At 44.1% G+C, this 20,587-nt stretch overlaps 2 protein-coding genes across 5 annotated transcripts in view; both read right to left on the bottom strand.

The window, feature by feature from the left end:
• Positions 1-20,587, bottom strand: part of TNRC18 (trinucleotide repeat containing 18) — a 282,299-nt gene that overhangs the window by 140,842 nt on the left and 120,870 nt on the right. For all 4 annotated transcript variants that reach the window (XM_072120908.1, XM_072120909.1, XM_072120906.1 and 1 more), the window contains exons 8-9: positions 4,327-4,673; positions 1,949-2,246 (exon numbers count right to left, since the gene is read on the bottom strand). In XM_072120908.1, coding sequence (XP_071977009.1) covers positions 1,949-2,246; positions 4,327-4,673 — 645 coding nt within the window. The remainder of the gene's footprint in view (positions 1-1,948; positions 2,247-4,326; positions 4,674-20,587) is intronic.
• Positions 9,373-13,792, bottom strand: LOC140075522 (uncharacterized). Its single transcript, XM_072121598.1, has 6 exons — positions 13,642-13,792; positions 12,862-13,568; positions 12,246-12,329; positions 12,042-12,115; positions 10,069-11,956; positions 9,373-9,990 (listed from the first exon to the last, which is right to left on the bottom strand). The coding sequence occupies exons 1-6, from the start codon at positions 13,790-13,792 to the stop codon at positions 9,694-9,696; spliced, it is 3,201 nt and encodes a 1,066-aa protein (XP_071977699.1). The 3' UTR covers positions 9,373-9,693.

Genomic DNA, 20,587 nt, shown 5'->3' with positions numbered 1-20,587 from the left:
GACCAATCAGTCACCCCACACAACTCCCCTTTTAACCCGATTGTATCGGGTTAAAGAGGGTGTGGTGAGACAGGGGCAGGGTTAAGTGAGTTACTTAGGTGAGCTGGCTCAGGTCGCTCACGAACTAGAGCCGGCTCGTTTGTTAACGACACATCACTACCTCACACATAAACACTTCCTGCCAGCAATAGGCAGTGTGCGGAGACTAAATCTACAAGATACAGGCAATATAAGCTTTTTATAGCAGGGAAATGAGTTTTAACAGTGCTGACTGTGTATTTTATGACTCATATGTAGCAGAGCTTAACTGGATCATTGCGTGTTATATGCATCTCACAGATCTCATCATCTCTCTTTGTGTCAAAATTTATACATGCCATTCTCCCGGGTCAGTCCCTCCTTACTGACATGAGTGGTGGGGCGGGCTTGGCATAGTAACAGGCACACCTCCACCACATCTACCTCCCTCATCTGTGGCTATGGCCTTCCTCCGCATGATCCATGGGCACCCAGCCACTTCATTCGCAGTCGCCTGGCCGCTAGCAAGTGAAATCTGCAGCCAAACCTCGCCTGCCCGCTCGCCAGGATGTAAGTACCTTGTATCTTTAGATTTGTGTGTGTATACATATATGTATGTTTATATGCATATGAGTATATATGTCTATGCTGTATGTGTGCTTATGATGTGTATTTGTGTATCTGCTGTATTTGTGTGTATAAGCAGTTTATATGCTGTATATATTTGTATCCCCTTTGTGTATGAGGTGTAAATACATGATGTATGAGTATATGTATATGAGGCATGTGTATATATGCAGTATGGGGTACATTTATCACAGCGTACACTTTAAATCAAATGTACAAACTGTGATTTAGTCGCAATTCCTGACACAGAGGCCGTAAATTCCGCTGAGCCTGCACATTGTCTATGTACAGGCTAAGGCGCAATTCTACTCCAGATCAGAAGAGTCCTGGAAGAGCATTAGCCCCCTCATAGATCCGCTGTATAGGCTGTGATTATACTTTATGTCTAAGTATATTATGTATATATCTAGAGATGTATATAATGTGTATTTTCTATATAATATGGCCCACATTTATTAAAGCCAGGTTTTTGTCTGCACATTCTTTTCAGCGCAAGTGGCACAAATACTTTAATAAATGTGGGCCAATGTGTGTATAGACTGTATGAGTTTGTATATACTGTATGTATAGGTGTATAAATGTATATCAGTGCATAAATATGTGGGTATGAGTGAATAAATGTATGTATGTGTGTAAAAGTGTATAAAAGTGTATAAAAGTGTGTGTATGAAGATAGAACTTTATTATGTGTGTATAAATGTATATAAGTTTGTGTAAAAATATGTATACAGGCGGTCCCCTACTTAAGAACACCTGACTTACAGACGTCCCCTAGTTACAACGCACCTCTGGATGTTGTTTTTTTTTTATAAGGAGAAGGGTGGTTCCATGAGAAGTATGCTATCTGCCTCTGCCTTTATACAACCATTTTGCATCTCACATTTCTGGATGTTTCCATGATGCTGGGAAACATGATTTAAAATACCATTAATCTGCAACATACTAGTAGTGGTTTATTGGGTCAATTCCTGCTACCAGGGGGAGATTTATCAAAAGTCTGAGAGCAAAACTGTTCTAGTTATTCATAGCAACCAGAGTTTGGCTTTGATTTTCATTTATGAAAAATCACATATACATCAAAAGAAGTACTAGTAGCCATCTACATATGGCTCATTCTCGGACATGTATGAATTATTTTTGGTAAATTACCAACAAAGTTATTAAATTATTATGCTTCGTGGGTGATCCCTGCTGAGAAACCACAGTATTAGCCAAGCTGTTTATAGGTTAAAAGATTATCATTAATTAATAAATATTGGTTCACTTTTTTTTTAACAACAAAGTCTTAGAGCTAGAAACACACCTTGGAGAGGAGAAACGTCACCTTCCTTCATATCGGCATCTTTCAATAACCCCACATTAACTTCTACTTTGGTTGGTAAAACTGGAGCAGATTGTAAACTGTTGATGGATGGCTGCTCAGGAGTGATTTTATCAAGCTCTTCCTCTAATTTGTTTTCTGCATTGACAGAGTTCAGATGCGGAGTTGAGGAACCAAAAACTTTATTGCAGGAATCAGATGGAGAACTGCATAAAGAGCTTTCCTTAATACTTGGTGAAGACAAGTCCACAACTTTAGCTTCCCCTAGTTTTATCTGTTCCTGAAGATAGACAAAAAAATCTTTTGATGAGAGAAAATGCATTAATCAAAAGTAAAACATATCTGAAACCTATATATTTAAAAAAAAAACTCAAATCACCGCTACAGAGTTATTATACCTTTACTACGTCATTTAAGGGTTACAAGTTATAAGTACCTAGGCGTCTATCTGGATGACAAGCTGTTGTGGCATATAAACTCTGAGAAATAACGTTTGTGTGTCTGACGCAAACAAATTTAAGAAACTGGGCAAAAAGTCGAGCTCAATTGTTGGCTCTAAGACGGAGGATTGGGAGTTGGTCCTGTGTGTACGATTGCTTTCCAAATTCAGGTCCATTTTGAGTAATGAGGCAAACCCATTGCGCAATAGACTAATTGGACAACGCAGTACATTCAGTGATAGGTTTCTGCATATCAAATGTAGAACAAATCGATTTAAAAACTCTTTTATTCCAAGGATAATTGGGTTGGTTAACCTAAGTAAGTGACTAAGGCTATTTTAACCAAGTTGTATACTTTTATTATTCTCTTATGCTATGGTTTCTTTTTTTTTACTTTTTAAATTTAAAAACCTGCGTTGGTGTTCTTGTTTGTATTGTATTATATGTATTTTATTATTCCTTATTGTTCATATATGTATAACTGTGATCATGGATGGAGGTGTTGCTACTGTTGTCGTGACAAATTCAATTTCCCCTATGGGGACAACAAAGTATTCTATTCTATTCATCAAAATTAAAGAATGTGACACAAACCCATTCACAAAATAACTACGTTATATAACACTGCCAAGGAAACTGCAAAATTTGAAGAAAATGTTGCACAAAAATATAGCCATTTAAAGTGGGGCTCCCAATAGCCTGTCATCTGAAGGAAAAATGGAGAATGAGGTGCTAGGAGACAAAGCTGGGAGTTTGCAGAAATACATGCAAATTTGTAGTCGAACCTAGGAACATTTTTTTCACATTTTTTGCAATTTGTCTGGTAATTGTATAAAAACATTTATTTAATAAAACTATCCTATCATGGCTAAAGTCTTGCATGCCATATGCGATTTTGAGATTATGCAGTAAACTATTTTTTACAGTGTCCTCTTATGTAGGCTGACGTTGCATTTTTACCAAAACCAGAGGACACCAAAATATTTTAAGAAATAGTACTGGGGGTTACAACTGATTTTAGGTGCCAAAGATACGGGGCCGGGGAGGGGGGGGGGGGATTGGAACGACCGGTTGACCATGCAAGTTGAGAGTTTAACCCCTTGACGACTTACGAGCTGTGTGATACTTGGCCTGTGAGCCCTCTCCTTACTCCCTTATGGGCCTTGTGATGTACTACATCACAAGGCCCATAAGGGAGGAAGGAGAGAGCTCACAGGTCGAGACCTATCCATACATTGGAAAAAATACACGTCACTCAATGTTTCGGAGTATACGGGTGCACAAGTAGGTTACTACACCATATATAGAGAGAAAAGATAACTTGGCACTCCTTATTGGTCAAAAATTGAGAATTTATGTGGTCCAGAATAAACAGTACAGCAACCCAACAAGAATATTATTTTGCAACGTTTAGGTCTTGTAAAAATCAGACCTTCTCCATACAGACCAGGTGTTTGCTGCATATTGCATTTGATGGCAGCAATTTCTGGCATTTAAAGTCTGGAGACACGTGAGCGCAGCTATCTTGATTTGGATTTTGGCTCCATGTAACATCCGGGACTGATGAACCATTCCCATGACAGCAAGGAGTCTGTTTGAGACCACAGGACTGGTAATTCAGCAGGATCTAGAACAGTATGCAAGAGGTAGGAAACAAACCCTAATACAGTTCTCTACATGGACAAATAAGAAAAATAATGGATTTTTAAAGGGGGCGGGGGGAATTAAAAATGGAAATACAAAAAAGGGCCAAGTTGTTAAGGGGTAATGGCAAAGCCTCCTTAAGGAGAGTTCTTTATTCCAGGACCTTGCCTCAACATACTATATAATACATGTATCTGCTTGCTAGTTTATGTCGTAAAAAGGAATTTAAAAAAATAAAATAAGAATAACTGTAAAGAAAAAAAATTAATACTTTACCGTAACTTGTCCATTTTTGTGACATTCTTGAGAATCACGCTGGAGTTTCCTGTGTAATTCTTTAGCTTCTAATTGTGTATTTCTTTGTAGTTCCAATATATCAACAGTTCTCTGTAAATCTAGAATATCTGGATGTTCAGGTCTCGGTGACTCAACACCATCCAGTTGTGTACCCCTATGTACATCAATGGAATGCGCTGCTTGCTGCTGCAGTAGCATGTACAGTTCATGTTGTCGCATAAGATGCTGTTGAGTAAAAAGTTGAAGCTGATGTGCATGCTGCATTGAAGAATGTGTTGATGAATACATAGAAGGCCAAATTGGAGAAGTCCGATCGAGTATATCCGCTGTGAAATACCAACAAAAATAGACTTAAAATACAAAGAAATGCAAAATCTAATTGAAATCTAACAAAAATTCTTTCTAAATACAGGCAGTCCCCGGGTTACGTACAAGATAGGGTCTGGAGGTTTGTTCTTAAGTTGAATTTGTATGCAAGTCGAAACTGTATATTTTATAATTGTAGATCCAGACCAAAAAAATTTTGGCCCCAGTGACAATTGGAGTTTAAACATTTTTTGCTGCAATGGGACCTAGGATTATCAATAAAACCTCATTACAGACACTTTACAGCTGATCATTGCAGTCTGGGACTATAGTAAAGCATTCAGAAAGCTTCACCAGAGGTCAGAGGGGTCTGTCTGTAACTATGGGTTGTCTGTAAGTCGGGTGTCCTTAAGTAGGGGACCGCCTGTATATATAATTATAATATCAGTGCCATTATGCTGGATGTCTGAGAAAAGAAATTTCTAGGAATTTGGCACCCGGGATAAATCCATTTCAAGAATTAAGTTCCCATATCTCAAATGCCATTTAGACGAATGAATGATGTACAATGTTTATGGTTGCTAATATAGGTTGTTTGATTAAAAAAGCCATCTACACTACCTTAGAAACGGTACAATGCATCAGAAATCACAAAACCCTAAGGAAGCGAATTCCACAATATTCTTGCTCTTACACTAGAGATCAACCATCTATTAAGATGGTACAAAGTCTTCCCTGTTGGCAGGGGTGAACCTAGCCTCTCTGCCTCTTGAGGTGAACTATAGACCCCATGCACCCCCATTATAGTTACATACTGTGCTTATTGCAAATTAAATTTGGATCCCACTGATCATGTCCAACTTGCCATTCCATTAATTTGGGCTACAACAAACCCCATTCTTGTACCCCTTTATTACCACAGCCCTTTTTTTTAAAATTTTGACTGCTCATCTTCCAAAGGCTCACTGAATGAAGGGGGGCATGAGGGGGATCACTGAATGCATAGGGGAGAGCTTGAGGTGGGTAACTGGGGGAGTGGTCTGGCTATGGAGGTGATTAGACATGTGGCACATTAGCTCCTGCTCCGTTCTAGGCCCACCCAGTACCAGGAATTCTTTCACATATGGGTTCAAAGAAGAGGGGGACTCCACAGAACCCGGTGACACCCCAGCCTCGGGTTTCTGCCAGGGGAATTACCCGCTATTTAATTCCGACCCGTACAGCTGCGGCTCTCACTGGCCCAAAGATGGCGGATGGCCCGAAGGCCCGGCTCCACCTGCACCTAGTATGCTCTCAGTCACCATCTCTTCAGGCGGTGGGCCAAGATTCACCAGACCCATTCCCCAGGGGGCTCCTTGGATTTAGTGGAGAAGGCCCCATGCCCGACCCCACCATGCACCCCAAAGCTGGAACAGCAGGGGCGGTAGACGCAGGGGCTCCTCAACTGCCTCTACCGTCCCCTACCACAGGATCCCATACAGCCCAGAATAGACCTCCCTCCCTGGACACAAGCTCAGTCTCCCTTGCTACACCACAGCACATCCCATATGCATAGGACAATTTGCAGCCTAACGATGTTCTGGAGTTACAACCACTGACACGGTCTCCGGCCTCGCAAATAGGTCTCAGGGCTTCTCTCCTTTTTTCCTTATTTTCATCATCCAGACTCGCTCATGCTGTATCTCAACCTCATATACTGCACTCTCCGGCTCTGTCCCCACGGACAGCTCCTGATATACAGGATTGTCCTATGCTTCCAACTCCATTTGGCCCAGTTGATCGACCTCGCCCCCAAATCCTTCCTGAACCGAGGGCGGGTAATGGTAACAGGGGCCCACACTGGCGCTGCCCCAATGCTCCCTAAGATCAATCATGAGGACCAATCGCAGCTGGGCTGAACTCCCCGGGACTACTCTTTATTCTTCATATATCCTTTTTTCATTGAAGAAGTGGTTTCCAGGACATATTGAATTTGTTTATTTTTCAATAACGATTAGTATTAATTATTAGGTTTTGGGTCTGTTGTTGTTTTCTCAGTAATCATTCTTTCTTCCTTTTAGGCACAAAGGCTCCGGACATGGGCTCCCTTTGTAGCGAGACCGCTTTCCACCAGGGGACACATGTCCAGCCGGCCTGTATACCCTGTGTATATACCCACTATGCATTTCTTCTTATTTTTTTCCTTTACCCACTCCCTATTCCTGTTGCTCTCCCTCTGGTTTGTCTTCTCTTACCCCGTGTTCCCACTTTCTTTCCCTCCCAACTTGTGTCTGTGGCATGAGTGTTTGTCCTTTTTGTTAACGTATCCTGTGCACTTTTTATCATCCTTAAAGCTCTCTTATCTTAACCTAGCCCATTGTCCTCAACTACAGATCCAGAGATTTGTTGCAGCTACCCCACTATGGCGGCAGTACAGCTGGGCTCCCTGCCCAGGGGGCTGAATGTTCCACAGAAGCGATCCCAAATCTGGAATGCATAAACAAGGGGTAAAGGTCTTATTATTGCAAGAAACTCATTTTAAAACCAGCCAATCTCCAGCGATTAGGGACCGATATTTCAAAGCCTGGTTCCACGGCACTAACCCTGAGTCCCGCTCCAATGGCATGTCAATTGTAATCCACCACACATTCTCTCACGTGGTCCTGGGTGAAGAGATGGATGAAGCAGGTAAATATGTCTTCCTTAAACTTCAGATTTATGGTCAAACTTTCACTTTTGCTAACCTATATTTGCCCAAACGTTCCTCAGTGGCCACATGCAGATGAATTCTGGCAACCTTATCGGAATTCTTGGAGGGGATGTTGGTGGTAGGAGGTGACTTTAATTTCCCTCTAGATGTTAGATTCGATCCTTCTCCAGAGAAGAGCCACATTTCATTTTAACAGCTGGTTCCCCTCAAGAAGGATTTGCACGATCTGCGGCTAGTGGAGATTTGGCGGATATTACACCCAGGTGATAGAGACTACACACTTGGGAACCAACCGCCTCTGTTGGCAATATAGTGTTATCAGACCATTTCTCTCTCACTTACGGTACCCCATGTCTTTTCCCGGCCTTGGTCATGGTGCCTCAATGATAACCTGCTCAAAGATGCTCTCTGTGTCCAGGACATTAAGGACTCAGTCCTTAATCTGGGATCAGATTGAAGAGGGAAAATTCTGACATCGCTACTCAAACAACTCAATATTCTACAGTCATGGCCATAAGTTTTGAGAATGATACAAATGTTAATTTTTATGAAGTCTAGTGCATCAGGTTTTATAATGGCAATTTGAATATACAACAGAATGCTATAAAGAGTGATCAGCTTAACAGCAATTAATTGCAAAGTTAATATTTGCCTAGAAAATGAACTTTTTCCTCCAAAACACATTTCAACTTCATTGTAGGAGCAGCTAACATCATTTATAAGGAGCAGCTAACATCGTTTTAGTGAATGCACCATTAACACAGGTGTGGGTATTGATGGGGACAGGGCTGGGGACACCACTGGACACTTTAAAAGGAGGCTGGTGCTTGGCATCATTGTTTCTCTTCTGTTAACCATGGTTATCTGTAGAGAAACACGTGCAGTCCAAAACTGGCATAACAGGGAACAGTATCGCAGCTAGAAAGATTGCACCTCAGTCAACAATGTATCCCATCATCAAGGAATTGAAGGAGAGAGGTTCCAGGGCCAAAAAGCTCCAGGACCAGCAAGCTCCAGGACTGTCTCTTAATATGTTTCAGCTTCGGGATCGGGCTACCAGCAGTGCAGAGCTTGCTCAGGAATGGCAACAGGCAGGTGTGAGTGCATCTGCAATCATTGTGAGGCGGATACTCTTGGAGCAAGGCCTGGTGTCAAAGACGGCAGCAAAGAAGCCACTTCTCTCCAGAAAAAACATCAGGGACAGACTAATATTCTGCAAAAGGTACAGGGAGTGGACTGCTGAGGACTGGGGTAAAGTCATTTTCTCTAATGAATCCCCTTTCCGATTGTTTGGAACATCTGGAAAACAGCTTGTTCAGAGAAGACAAGGTGAGCGATACCACCAGTCTTGTCTCATGCCAACTGTAAAGCATCCTGCAACCATTCATATGTGGGGTTGCTTCTCAGCCAAGGGAATCAGCTCTCTAACAGTCTTGCCTAAAAACACATCCATGAATAAAGAATAGTACCAGAATGTCCTCCAAGAGCAACTTCTCCCAACCATCCAAGAGCAGTTTGGTGATCAACAATGTCTTTTCCAGCATGATGGAGCACCTTGCCATAAAGCAAAGGTGATAACTAAATGGCTTAGGGAACAAAACATTGAGATTTTGGGTCCATGGCCTGGAAACTCCCCAGATTTTAATCCCATTGAGAACTTGTGGTCAATCATCAAGAGACGGATGGACAAACAAAAACCAAGAAATTGTGACAAAATGCAAGCATTGATTGTGCAAGAATGGACTGCTTTCAGTCAGGATTTGGTCCAGAAGTTGATTGAGAGCATGCCAGGGCGAATTGCAGAGGTCTTGAAGAAGAAGGGTTACTTACTGCATTAACTCATACTGTCAATAAATACTTTTGTTACTCATACTATGATTGCACTTGTATTTCTGTATGTGATACAAACATCTGACATACACACATAAAAAACCAGTGGGCAACAGATCATGTGAAAATTGTGAATTAGATTACTCACCGGTAATTCTATTTCCGTTAGTCCACCATGACGGCCCAACCTGGACCTGGAGGATGCCCCTTGACCTCTGCAGGGACAGGAAGAAGAGAGGTTAAATGCTCCCCCCCTTGCATCCTCCCGCCAGTGATTACAAAATAACCATGCTGAGGAAGATACAACCAGATTTATTTAGTATGTTTGCTCCACATACAAAGGAAAATTATCTGGAAATAACAACACAAAGAAAGGAATAAATCCAGCTGGGAGGGAAAATATATAGGCCGTCATGGTGGACTAACGGAAATAGAATTACCGGTGAGTAATCTAATTCACAATTTCCGCTTCGTCCCCCATGACGGCCCAACCTGGAGACTTACAAAATTAGTAAGCTTTTTTAGGGAGGGATTACAGCCTGTAACACCTTGCGTCCAAATGATAGGTCTTTTGACAAGTGCAAGTCCAGCCTATAATGCTTGGAGAATGTCGTGGATGAAGACCACGTTGCAGCTCTGCAAATCTGATCTAGTGACGCTCCTCTTCTTTCCGCCCAAGAAGTGGACATAGCCCTGGTCGAGTGAGCTCGGATTCCTGCTGGTATCGGGCTTTTCTGTAGGTCGTAACATGAGGCAATTGCCAGTCTCAGCCATCTTGCAATAGTCGCCTTCGACGCCTTCCTCCCCTTATTTTTCCCCTGAAATTGGATGAAAAGGTTAGAGTCAATACGCCAGGCCTCTGTAATCTGTAGGTATTTTAGGACAGAACGTCTTACATCCAAAGAACTCCATTCGCGTTCTCTTGCCGAAGAAGGGTTCTCACAGAAGGAGGGTAGGATAATCTCCTGATTCCTATGAAAGTCAGAAACCACCTTGGGAACAAAATTTGGATCCAACATCAAAACAATTCTATCATCTAGAATTTTCATGTAGGGTTCCCTAATTGATATAGCCTGAAGTTCACCTAACCTTCTAGCAGAAGTGATGGCTATCAGGAAAACTGTCTTAAGTGTCAGGTTTTTAACACTGGAGGAATCAATAGGTTCAAATGGTTCCTTCATTAAGGCATTCAAAACTAGAGTTAAGTCCCATGCTGATGATTTTTTGACAGTCTGAGGCTTTAACCTAGAGGCAGCTTTAATAAATCTCTTGACCCACCTGTGCTCGATGAGAGGCTGGTCGAAGAAGACACTAAGCGCCGACACCTGGACCTTCAGGGTGCTGGTAGACAAACCCAACTCCAAACCCTTCTGAAGAAATTCAAGCACCTGCAAAATATTAAGGTTAGCTTGGGAAGGTGGACTGTCCTTACAGAAGGAACAGAACCTCTTCCATATCTTATGATAGATGGCAAAGGTGACTGGTTTTCTACTTGCCTTCAGGGTCTTGATGACTTCAGATGAGAGTCCCTGAGAGCTTAAGAAGCTGGATTCAGGATCCAGGCAGACAGCTGTAATTTCCCTGGGTTTGGATGATGGATTGGACCCTGATGTAGAAGGTCCTCTGATAGCGGAAGAATGACTGGATTCTCTGGTGACATCTTCTTCAAGAGTGGGTACCAGCTTTTCTTCGGCCAGTTCGGACAGATGAAGATGGCTCTGGTATTTTCCTGAAATATTTTCCTCAGGACCCTGGCGATCAGGGGAATTGGGGGGAAGGCGTAGACTAGTGGAATGTCCCAGGAGTGAGAGAAGGCGTCCAGCCGTTCCCTGTTCTCCCCTTTTTCCAGAGAAAAATAATGCAGGCATTTGGTATTCTCCCTTGTTGCGAACAAGTCCACTAGAGGATAACCCCACAAAGATGTTAGCCCCTGGAAGATCTCCTCCTTGAGGCTCCACTCGTTTGGTAGGATCTTTCTTCTGCTTAGAAAGTCTGCCCTTGAATTCTCCGTGCCCTTTAGATGAGTGGCAGAAATTGACAGAGTGTGTTGTTCTGCCCACAAAAATATTTTCCGAGCTAGGGTACTCAGGAGAGGAGACCTGGTTCCTTCTTGTCTTTTTATGTAGGAGACCGTAGTTGTATTGTCTGATAGAATTAGGAGGTGTTGGTGGGCAAGAAGAGGAGTGTTCGCGCTGAGTGCTTCCCATACTGCTTGCAACTCTCGGAAATTTGAGGATCTTCTTGTAATCTCCTCTGTCCAGGTACCCTGGGAAAATTGCTGAGGCATCACTGCCCCCCAGCCCCTCTGGCTCGCGTCTGTCTGGATTGGGATGTAAGGGCTGTTTGACCAGAAGATCCCTTTCCTCAGATTTCCGTCTTCCAACCACCATAGCAGGTCCTCCTTGACGGCAGGTGGGATTGGGATTTTCCTGTCCAGATCCTCCTGTTTTCTGTTCCAGGATCTTAAGATCCATCCCTGGAGTATTCTGGAATGGGCCTGACACCAGGCTACCGAGGAGATGCAGGCTGTTAGGGAGCCCAGAATCTTCATAGCTTCTCTGATAGAGATCACTGACTTTCTCCTGAACCTTGTTATCAGATCCTTGATGTGGTCTCCTTTGTCCTGTGGAAGGAACGACATTTGGTAAACTGAGTTCAGGTTTACACCCAGGAATTTCCTCACAGTAGCTGGGGAAAGTTCTGACTTCTGGTAGTTTACTATCCATCCCAGTCTTTTTAAGGTTTCTAGGGTGAGATCTCTGGAGAAGAGTAAGCTCCCCCTGTCTTGGCCAACAATAAGCAGGTCGTCTAGGTACGGGATGATCAGTACGTCCTGTAGTCTGAGAGACGCCACCACCTCTGCCATCACCTTTGTAAAGGTCCTTGGTGCAGAAGATATTCCGAAGGGGAGTGCACAGAATTGAAAGTGTAGTGTAGCACCCTCTGGAGACAAGACAGAAAACCTTAAAAACCTTTGTGAGAAATGGTGTATAGGGATGTGATAATATGCATCCTTTAAGTCTATAGTGCACATTAATGCATCTTGGTGAATAATGTGTGTGGCTGATCTTACCGACTCCATCCTGAATTTCCGGTAGACGATAAACTCGTTGAGACCTCTCAGGTTGATGATTAGTCGGTTTGTGCCATTCGGTTTCTTTACCAAAAAAAGAGAAGAGTAAAAACCGGATTTCTCTTGATCCTGTGGAACAGGTATAATCACTCCAGAAGACAAAAGAGAAGCTACTTCTTGCCATATTAAGCTGTGGGATGTAAGTGACATGGAAGGTGAAGGTGGCATATATTTCGTAGGGGGAAGTCTGAGGAATTCGATGTTGTAACCATGCAGTAATATATCTAAGACCCAGGGATTTGAAGTGACCTTTGTCCATTCTCCTCTGAATCTTAGCAACCTTCCCCCTACTATGGCATCATTGTTTTTTGTTTCTATTAGGGTCTGTTGGGGTGGAGAACAGAAACCCTCTCCCTTTACCTCCTTTCGGGTAGCTCCAGCGTCCCCTTTTCCCTTTATCCTTGTAGGAATCCTTTTTGAAGTCCCGAAAGGGCTGCTTCTTGGGTATCGATCTCTCAGGGAAGCCCTTTTTCTTATCTGATGCTCTCTCAAGTATAGCATCCAACTCTGGGCCAAACACAAACTCCCCTGAGAAGGGAAGACTGCACAGCTTTGCCTTGGATCTAATGTCCCCGTTCCACTGTTTTAGCCACAGCGCCCGTCGGGTAGAGTTAGTAAGTGCTCCCTCCTTTGAAGCGAAACGAATTCCCTCGGCAGCAGAATCTGCGAGGAAGGCTGTTGCAGATTTCAGCAAAGGAAAGTTCTCCAAGATAGTTGATCTCGGAGTCCCCTCCTTGATGTGGGATTCCAACTCATTCAGCCAGTACAGCAAGTTCCTTGCGACTGAGGTGGAAGCCAAGCTAGTTTTCAGACTGAGCATGGAGGTCTCCCAGGCCTTTCTCAACAGGGAGTCAGACTTCCTGTCCATAGGGTCCTTTAATTGGGCCGCGTCCTCAAAAGGAAGGTCAGTCTTCTTTACTATTTTGGTAACTTGCACATCCATCTTTGGACAAGTGTCCCATACTTTAGACTCCTCGGGCTCGAAAACAAGTCTCTTTTTAAAGTTTTTGGACACGATAACCCTTTTTTCTGGCTCTTGCCACTCCTCAGAAACCAGCTCCTTTAACGTGTCATTCAGGGGAAACACCCTCTGGCGTTTTGCCTTCAGTCCCCCAAAAAGTTCCTCCTCTTTAGATCTAGGGGGAAGAATCTCCTCGATTTCCAAGGTCTGTCTAATTGCTTTTAAGAGACCATCGAGTTCCTCAAACTGAAACAGATGACGTGAATCTTCTGTTTTTTGTGAATCCGTAGGATCATCATCTTCTACGTATGAGCAAGAGGGAGCTTCAGAATCATCCCCCCCCTCAGATATAGAGGGGCTTACTAGGTTTCTTACTCGGTGGAGGCCTGGACGTAGCAGCGGCCACTGAAGAGCTTATTTTCTCCTCGATAAACCCCTTTAATTCATCTAAGAAGGATGTCTTTTCCTCTCTCATAAAATTGTCGATGCAAGACTTGCAAATCGGCTTTTTGTATGAGTCGGACATAGAGTGGGCACACATGTTACACTTTCTAAGCCGGCTTTTCTCGGGTTTTTCAGACCTGCTCGTCTTATCCCCTTTATCCTCCTTGCCTTTCGCTTTAGACCCTTGGTCTTTCTCCTGAAAGGGCAAGCGGAGGATAATAAATGACCCACTATTTTTACACACAGTAAAAAACCCAAACCTGCACAAAAGTCCCACTTACAGAAACCGGAGGATGCAGGAGGGTAGGGTCTGCCTCGTCAGCCATCATAAGAGCCGTGGAAGCGCACAGGAAAATTTCAGAAATACACAGCACAGGAAACCAGCACCGCAGCGTCACGCACAGATCTTAGACCTGAGATCAGCGTGACTACCTGCTCCAGGTGACGTTAAATACCTTAATGGGGAGCCCATCCCCCTGTAGAGTTCGTCTGCGCCGCGCTCCCGTTCCCAGGGATGCATTGCGGTCCTGTGAGCCGCCACTTCCGGACGCGACCGGAAGTCGTCATCGGACCTCGGGGGACGCCGGGAAATGTAGTTTTTTCGGCCGCCGCGCGCTCACACACTGAACGCGGAGCGGCGGCCAGGACGAACGGACTGGAAGGGCGGCGAAAGGGAGGACACAAGGCCGACCGAACGCCCCAGCCCGCCGGGATTTAGCCAGCCAGGACTACCCGTAAGTTTTACTTCGTCCCCCCCCCCCCCTGGAGGAGAGAGGGCACCTCTCTTGTCCTGCCTCGGCAGGGACAGGAAGAACACTGGCGGGAGGATGCAAGGGGGGGAGCATTTAACCTCTCTTCTTCCTGTCCCTGCAGAGGTCAAGGGGCATCCTCCAGGTCCAGGTTGGGCCGTCATGGGGGACGAAGCGGAAATATAATATTTGTGTTCAAGAGTAGTCTCTATGAGCATTCCAATAAATGTGGGAGGCCTTTGGCCCATCTATTACACCCACAGGAAGTCAACTCACATATCCGGTGCATCTCTTCTGCGGGGAGGGGGGGGGGAGTTGGTGGAGTTTAATCCATAACCCGGTAGAAATCAGTGTGGAATTTGGTTCATTTTACTGTCACCTGTGCAACAAGGGACAGGAAGCTGATCAGGACCCTAACCTGTTGAGTGCACACATAAAGGCTTATATCGAATAAACAGCACTTCCCTGTTTAGAAACAGAGGTAATAGAGGAGCTACAGACCGAAATTAGTGAGGCACAGATCTCTGAGGCCATCAAGAACTCCCCTTTCGGGAAAGCCCTACCGTGGCTTTCCGCCCTCAGTCACTAGAAGCCAACATTAGCATCCTATTGATACCAAGAAAGGACCCTTTATCCACAGCTAGCTATAGACCTATCTCGCTCTTGAACGTTGACTTTTTTCTAAGATCCTGGCCGGCTGTCTTGCTCTTCACCTCCCAAATGTGATCTATACTGACCAAGTGGGGTTTGTAAGAGGCAGGAAAGCTAGGGGGAATCTAAACAAAACATTCCTCCTCATAGCACACATCCATAAACATTCAATACCTTCTTGCCTCCTGTCGAACCTCGATAGGGTTCACTGGGGTTTCATGTCAGCCGCGCTCTCAAAGATAGGACTTGGCCAGTTGTTTTTGGGAAATATTCTAGCTCTTTACACACGACCCACAACTAGGGCCCGAGTTGATGGGTTCTTCTCAGGTCCCATTAATGTCCGTAATGGCACACGTCAAGGTTGACCTCTCTCGCCCTTGCTACACATCATTGTGATGGAACATCTGGCATGTGCCATTCGGAACAACCCCAATACACACAAAATCCAGGTGGGCCAACGGCAGTATAAAATGGCGTTATTTTCAGGTGATATACTATTATATGTGATGTAGGCAAGTATTTAGTTTCCCTCTCTTTTCATAGAATCTGAGCGCTACGGGTCACTGAGCAACTTCAAAATCAACTACAGCAAATCGTAAGCGTTATAACGTCTCAATATCGTCCTCTGGAACTCAAGCCATTGAGAACTTCCCATTCTGTTGGCATGCAAATTCAATCACATACCTGGGAATACAGCTCCCCAAAGACCCCTCTAATCTATACCCCTTGAACTACCTGCCAATCTTGGAACGCATACTCAAGGACATCTCTTTATACAACAAAAAACACCTGTCTTGGTTTGGTCGTATCAACATCATTAAGATGGATATATTATCCTTCTTCAAATCCATCCGTTCGGCAATACTACACATTATATGGGGAACAATGCATTAGAATTGGTTGGCGATACCTTGTCCGGTCAAAAATGGCAGGAGGGGTGTGCCTGCCTGACTTTAGACTATCATCAGGCGCCCTCTCTAGTGAGGTTTTTAGATTGACACCATCACCAGGCCTCCGAACAATGGGTGTGAATTGAGCAATATAGCTCTACGATCCCAAATCCCATATTTCCTTGGGTGTTCTACCGACATGTGGTCCTGAAGCCGCAATCGCAATCTCTCACAAATTTTGAAGCTGTGGGATTACCTCATTCAACATAAAGTTCTATCCAAGTCGCTCAGCACCCTAACTCCCTTATTCCGAAATCCGTATTTCCCGCCAACTTACTCTAGATTCATTTTTGTAGGCCATTCGGCTCACGAGGATCTTCGCATGTATCACCTTCTTGGTGAGGCTCTGTTACCCTCCTTCAGGGACCTAGCCATGAGGCCTGAAACATCCCATGTATTATGATTGGAACTTTCTCAGCTAGGATCCTTCCTTGGACACCTCGGTCCCGAGGCGATGTTCAATGCCCCATTGAAGCCCTTCTAGAGTCTCTTCCACCAAACATCCCCTCCAGAACACAGCATCTCAAAGTCTCTTAGTGAAGGAAATGGACATCTCTAGTCTGCCATATGTAGCTAGCTGGGAGAAGGAGTTGGGCACATCTCTGTCGGCAAAAGACTGGAAAAAGGCCTTTCTCTTTAAACACAAACTCTCAATTGCATGTGCACAGCAAGAACGCAACCACAAAATACTCTCAAGGTGTTGTAGGGTCCCGACCCTAATGCACTCTATCTATCCTTCATTCCCAGACACGCGTTGGAGATGGGGTACGGAAAAGGGAGACATGTTTCATATCTAGTGGTCATGCAGCAAACTTCTCCCATTCTGGAACCAGGTATTTGAGATCTCTAAGGCCTATTTGAACGACCCAATTGCTAGTAAACCGGGAAAAACCTTCCTGTCCATACGTCCCGGTGAGATTGGGAAACAAAGCGTAGCTTGCTTACATTCTCCTTAATGGCAGAGCGCTTAGTCATCCTCTGTAAGTGACGTTCCTCTGTTCCTCCCTCTATTTCTGACTGGGCGCAGGAAATGCTCTAGATATTCCGTATGGAAGAAATAATGGCGGATATAAATAGCACATCAGTGAAGTTCCTCAAACTTTGGCAACCCTGGGTGCTGCTTCAGGAATCCTCAACCTTCAAATATACTAGAGCCCAGGTAGGCACTTGCTGTAGGGGAGGGGTGATGCCTGCCTTCTCCCTACTCCCCCCCCCCCTCTACCTCCCTAGATAACTTTCTCACCTTTCCTCTCCTTTCCCCCTCACCTGCCTCCTTTGCTGGTTATCCCTTGTTTGTGTATAAATCCTTAAATGTTTTTCGTCTGTATGAATGTCTTTTTTGGCCCCTTGCATTGGACTTATAGTCTCCTTAATAGGAACCATAATGCGGTGTATCACACAAGAAAAGTATTGGTAATCATAGTACTTTTCCTAGGCCTAGAATCTCTGATGGCATCTCCACAGCTGGAAGTTCTCCTATATTGCTTTCAAGATGATACTGTGTTCTCTGTGCTGAGATATGGGCATACACTGAATTGACAGGTCACAGAGTGTTCGGAACCCCACCCTGGTTTGAGGCCTCTGTATCCGTCAGTTCTAAAAGCATTGGCCTCAATATGATTTACTCATCTGATCCTCTGCGGCAACAGTCATCCTCTTCTAAATATGCCAAATATATGTCCCTGTGCGAAATTCCTTATGTATCACTTATTCCGTACATATTGTTGGTTACGACTTTGTATTCCTACGTGGTTTTCTCTGTGATATCTGACTTGTTTCTTTGACAACTTTAATAAAATTGATTGAACATAAATAAAAGGGGGGGAAACATGAGGGGGGCTAAGTAAATGAGTATGGGGCTGTGTGAGGAGAGGGGGAAACATGGGGCAGATGTAGCAGAGATGAGGTTATACATAAATTTACTACCTCATGTTACTTTTCACAAATGACATAACATCACATAACAGAGCAACCCTAAAATCATAAACATTTTATTTGTCTCCGTGTACCAATACCCAGCCTGTTAAAATATATAAACAATCATCCCATATGGTGAACTTTGTAACAGGAAAAAAAAGTCAGGTTTGTCTGTTTGAAGTGGCATGCTGGATCACTTCATGATTACTGCACCTGCGATTACCCAGGACGAGGTGTGGAAGCTTTTCTTTATTACTAGTTCTGTATTCTATAGTATAGATGGTCCATCAAAATCTGAAAGATGCTGTTGCAGTATGGTTTGCCGTTCAGGCATAATGCAGTGTTAAGTTAAATTACTGGTCTTAAACCTAAAATATAAAGTATGTTTTTGTCCTCATGTTGTTAATCATTACAGTAAAGTGCTTTCGGAGAATCAGACTTTACAAAATGGTTAGTTTCCGAATACACCAATATCAAAAGCCAAAATCTCAGAAGAAAAGACGCTCAACCTTCAAAATATATAATCAAAGTCTCGGCTCCGTCTCACCACATCCACGTTTGACATAGGTGCAGTACATCCAATAGAAACAGGAAAAAGGTTTCTCCACAGATTCACGTTCTAGATATCCTGGTCGTTATTATTACACTATTCCTTCTCCAAAAAATTCATAACATAGGTTTTTCCCAGCGTTACATTTATTTTACAGAATTTTTTTTTAGCAAAATATTTTCTGTAAATTTAATGTATGGGATGTATATGCAAAAGTAGGTGTGTCCATAGTAAATATTAAGAGAACACTTTCTGTATAACTTTATGTATGAAAAGGAGAATTATTCTCACCGTTAATTCGGTTTCCATTAGTCCACCATGACGGCCCCAACTAGAGGATGACCCTTGACCTTTGTAGGGACAGGAAGCAGAGAGGTTAAATGCCCCTCCCCGCATCCACACTCCAGTGGCTACCAAATAACTACACCGGCTGTGGATGCAACCCATTTATTGTATGTTATGTCACACAGATACAACATGTTAAATAATAACAATACTAAAGACTGCTCTGTCTTATAAAGCAAAAGGGGACGGGAAAATATAGGGGCTGTCATGGTGGACTAATGGAAACCGAACGGTGAGAATAATTCTTCTTTTCCATGGCGTCCCCCATGACGGCCCCTATTGGAGATGTACCAGATTACCAGTACCAGTACTTCTACAACTGCCTGCAAGACCTTCCTACCGAAGGCCTGGTCCCTGGTGCTTTGGACGCCTAATCTGTAGTGTCTAGCGAACGTTAACTGGCTAGACTACTACTAGAGAAGCCACACGTTTTTCAGCCCATGAAGCTTTCTTCCCCTTGTTCTTCCCCGTGTACTGCAGGAGGATGTTGTCGTCCTTTCTCCAAGGCTTAGAGATGTCCAGGTAGTGGAGAAGACATCTCCTCACATCCAGAGTATGCCATGCTGACTCCTTACTGTTCTTTGGGTTTTGGCAAAAAGAAGGCAACACAATTTCTTGATTGCGATGAAAACTGGAAGACACCTTGGGCGTGAAAGTCTTATCTAGAGTTAGAATTACTCTATCTTCCAGAACTCGAAGATAAGGCTCTCTGAGGGAGAGAGCCTGAATCTCCCCTAGTCGTCTAGCTGAGGTTATGGCTATAAGGAAGGTCAGCTTAAGGGTTAGGCTTCTAAGGTCGGTATTCTCTAAGGGCTCAAATGGAGGCCCCATCAGGTGATTTAACACCAGAGACAGATCCCAGTTTGGGATGTTTTGTTTTAAGCGAGGTCTTAACCTGGAGGTAGCTTTCACGAACCTCTGGATCCACTTGTGCTCCGCCAGGGATGTATCAAAGAAGGCACTAAGGGCCGACACCTGGACCTTGAGTGAACTTGTCTTCAGCCCAAATCCTGCTTGCAGGAAATCCAGTATCTGCGATATGTTAGGAGACAACTGGTTAGGAGGAACTGAGCCGCAGAAAGACACGAATTTCATCCATATTCTGGAGTCAATTCTGTGGGTGACCACCTTACGACTGGCCTTCATCGTGGAGATTACCTTGTCAGATAGCCCCTGGGCTGTTAGTATCTTCTTTTGAGGATCCATGCAGCGAGCTGGAGAGCCTGCGCATTGGGATGAAGGACTGGACCCTGGAACAGGAGATCGGGACGAGGTGGTAGCAGTAATGGATTCGCCAGCGGCAACTTTTTTAGCCAAGGAAACCAGTTCCTTTTTGGCCACCAAGGCACTACGAGTATAACTTCCGCCCGGTCTTTCTGGATTTTTTGTATGACTCGGGACACAAGAGGTATTGGGGGAAAGGCATACAGTAACAGCCCCCCCCCACCCCCAGGACTGGCTGAATGCGTCCCTTTGGCTGAAGGGAACTGTGGGTTACAGAGAGAAAAAATGCGTGAGCTTCGCGTTCTTGCTGGAGGCAAACAGGTCTATTGACTGTTGTCCCCACCTCCTCGTTAACTGAAGGAAGATGTCTTCGTTCAGACACCACTCGTTCTGATCGATTTTCTTTCGACCGAGGAAGTCTGCCGCCTGATTTTCTTCCCCCCTGAGGTGAATGGAGGAGAGGGATTGAAGATTGTCTTCCGCCCAGGCAA

Source organism: Engystomops pustulosus, chromosome 8 (assembly GCF_040894005.1).
Source record: "Engystomops pustulosus chromosome 8, aEngPut4.maternal, whole genome shotgun sequence".
NCBI lineage: Eukaryota > Metazoa > Chordata > Amphibia > Anura > Leptodactylidae > Engystomops > Engystomops pustulosus.
Note: the sequence above shows the minus strand (reverse complement) of the source record. Positions and strands in the feature narration are given on the sequence as shown.

What these genes read in the sequence shown, in the direction of transcription:
- LOC140075522 (XM_072121598.1), bottom strand. Translation starts at nt 13,792, where the DNA reads ATGTCCGACTCATACAAAAAGCCGATTTGCAAGTCTTGCATCGACAAT. An exon ending in GGAAATTCAGGATGGAGTCG is followed by an intron (nt 12,116 to 12,245) that starts GTAAGATCAGCC and finishes TCTTGTCTCCAG; the next exon opens with AGGGTGCTACACTACACTTT. An exon ending in CACCAAGGACCTTTACAAAG is followed by an intron (nt 11,957 to 12,041) that starts GTGATGGCAGAG and finishes TTGTTGGCCAAG; the next exon opens with ACAGGGGGAGCTTACTCTTC.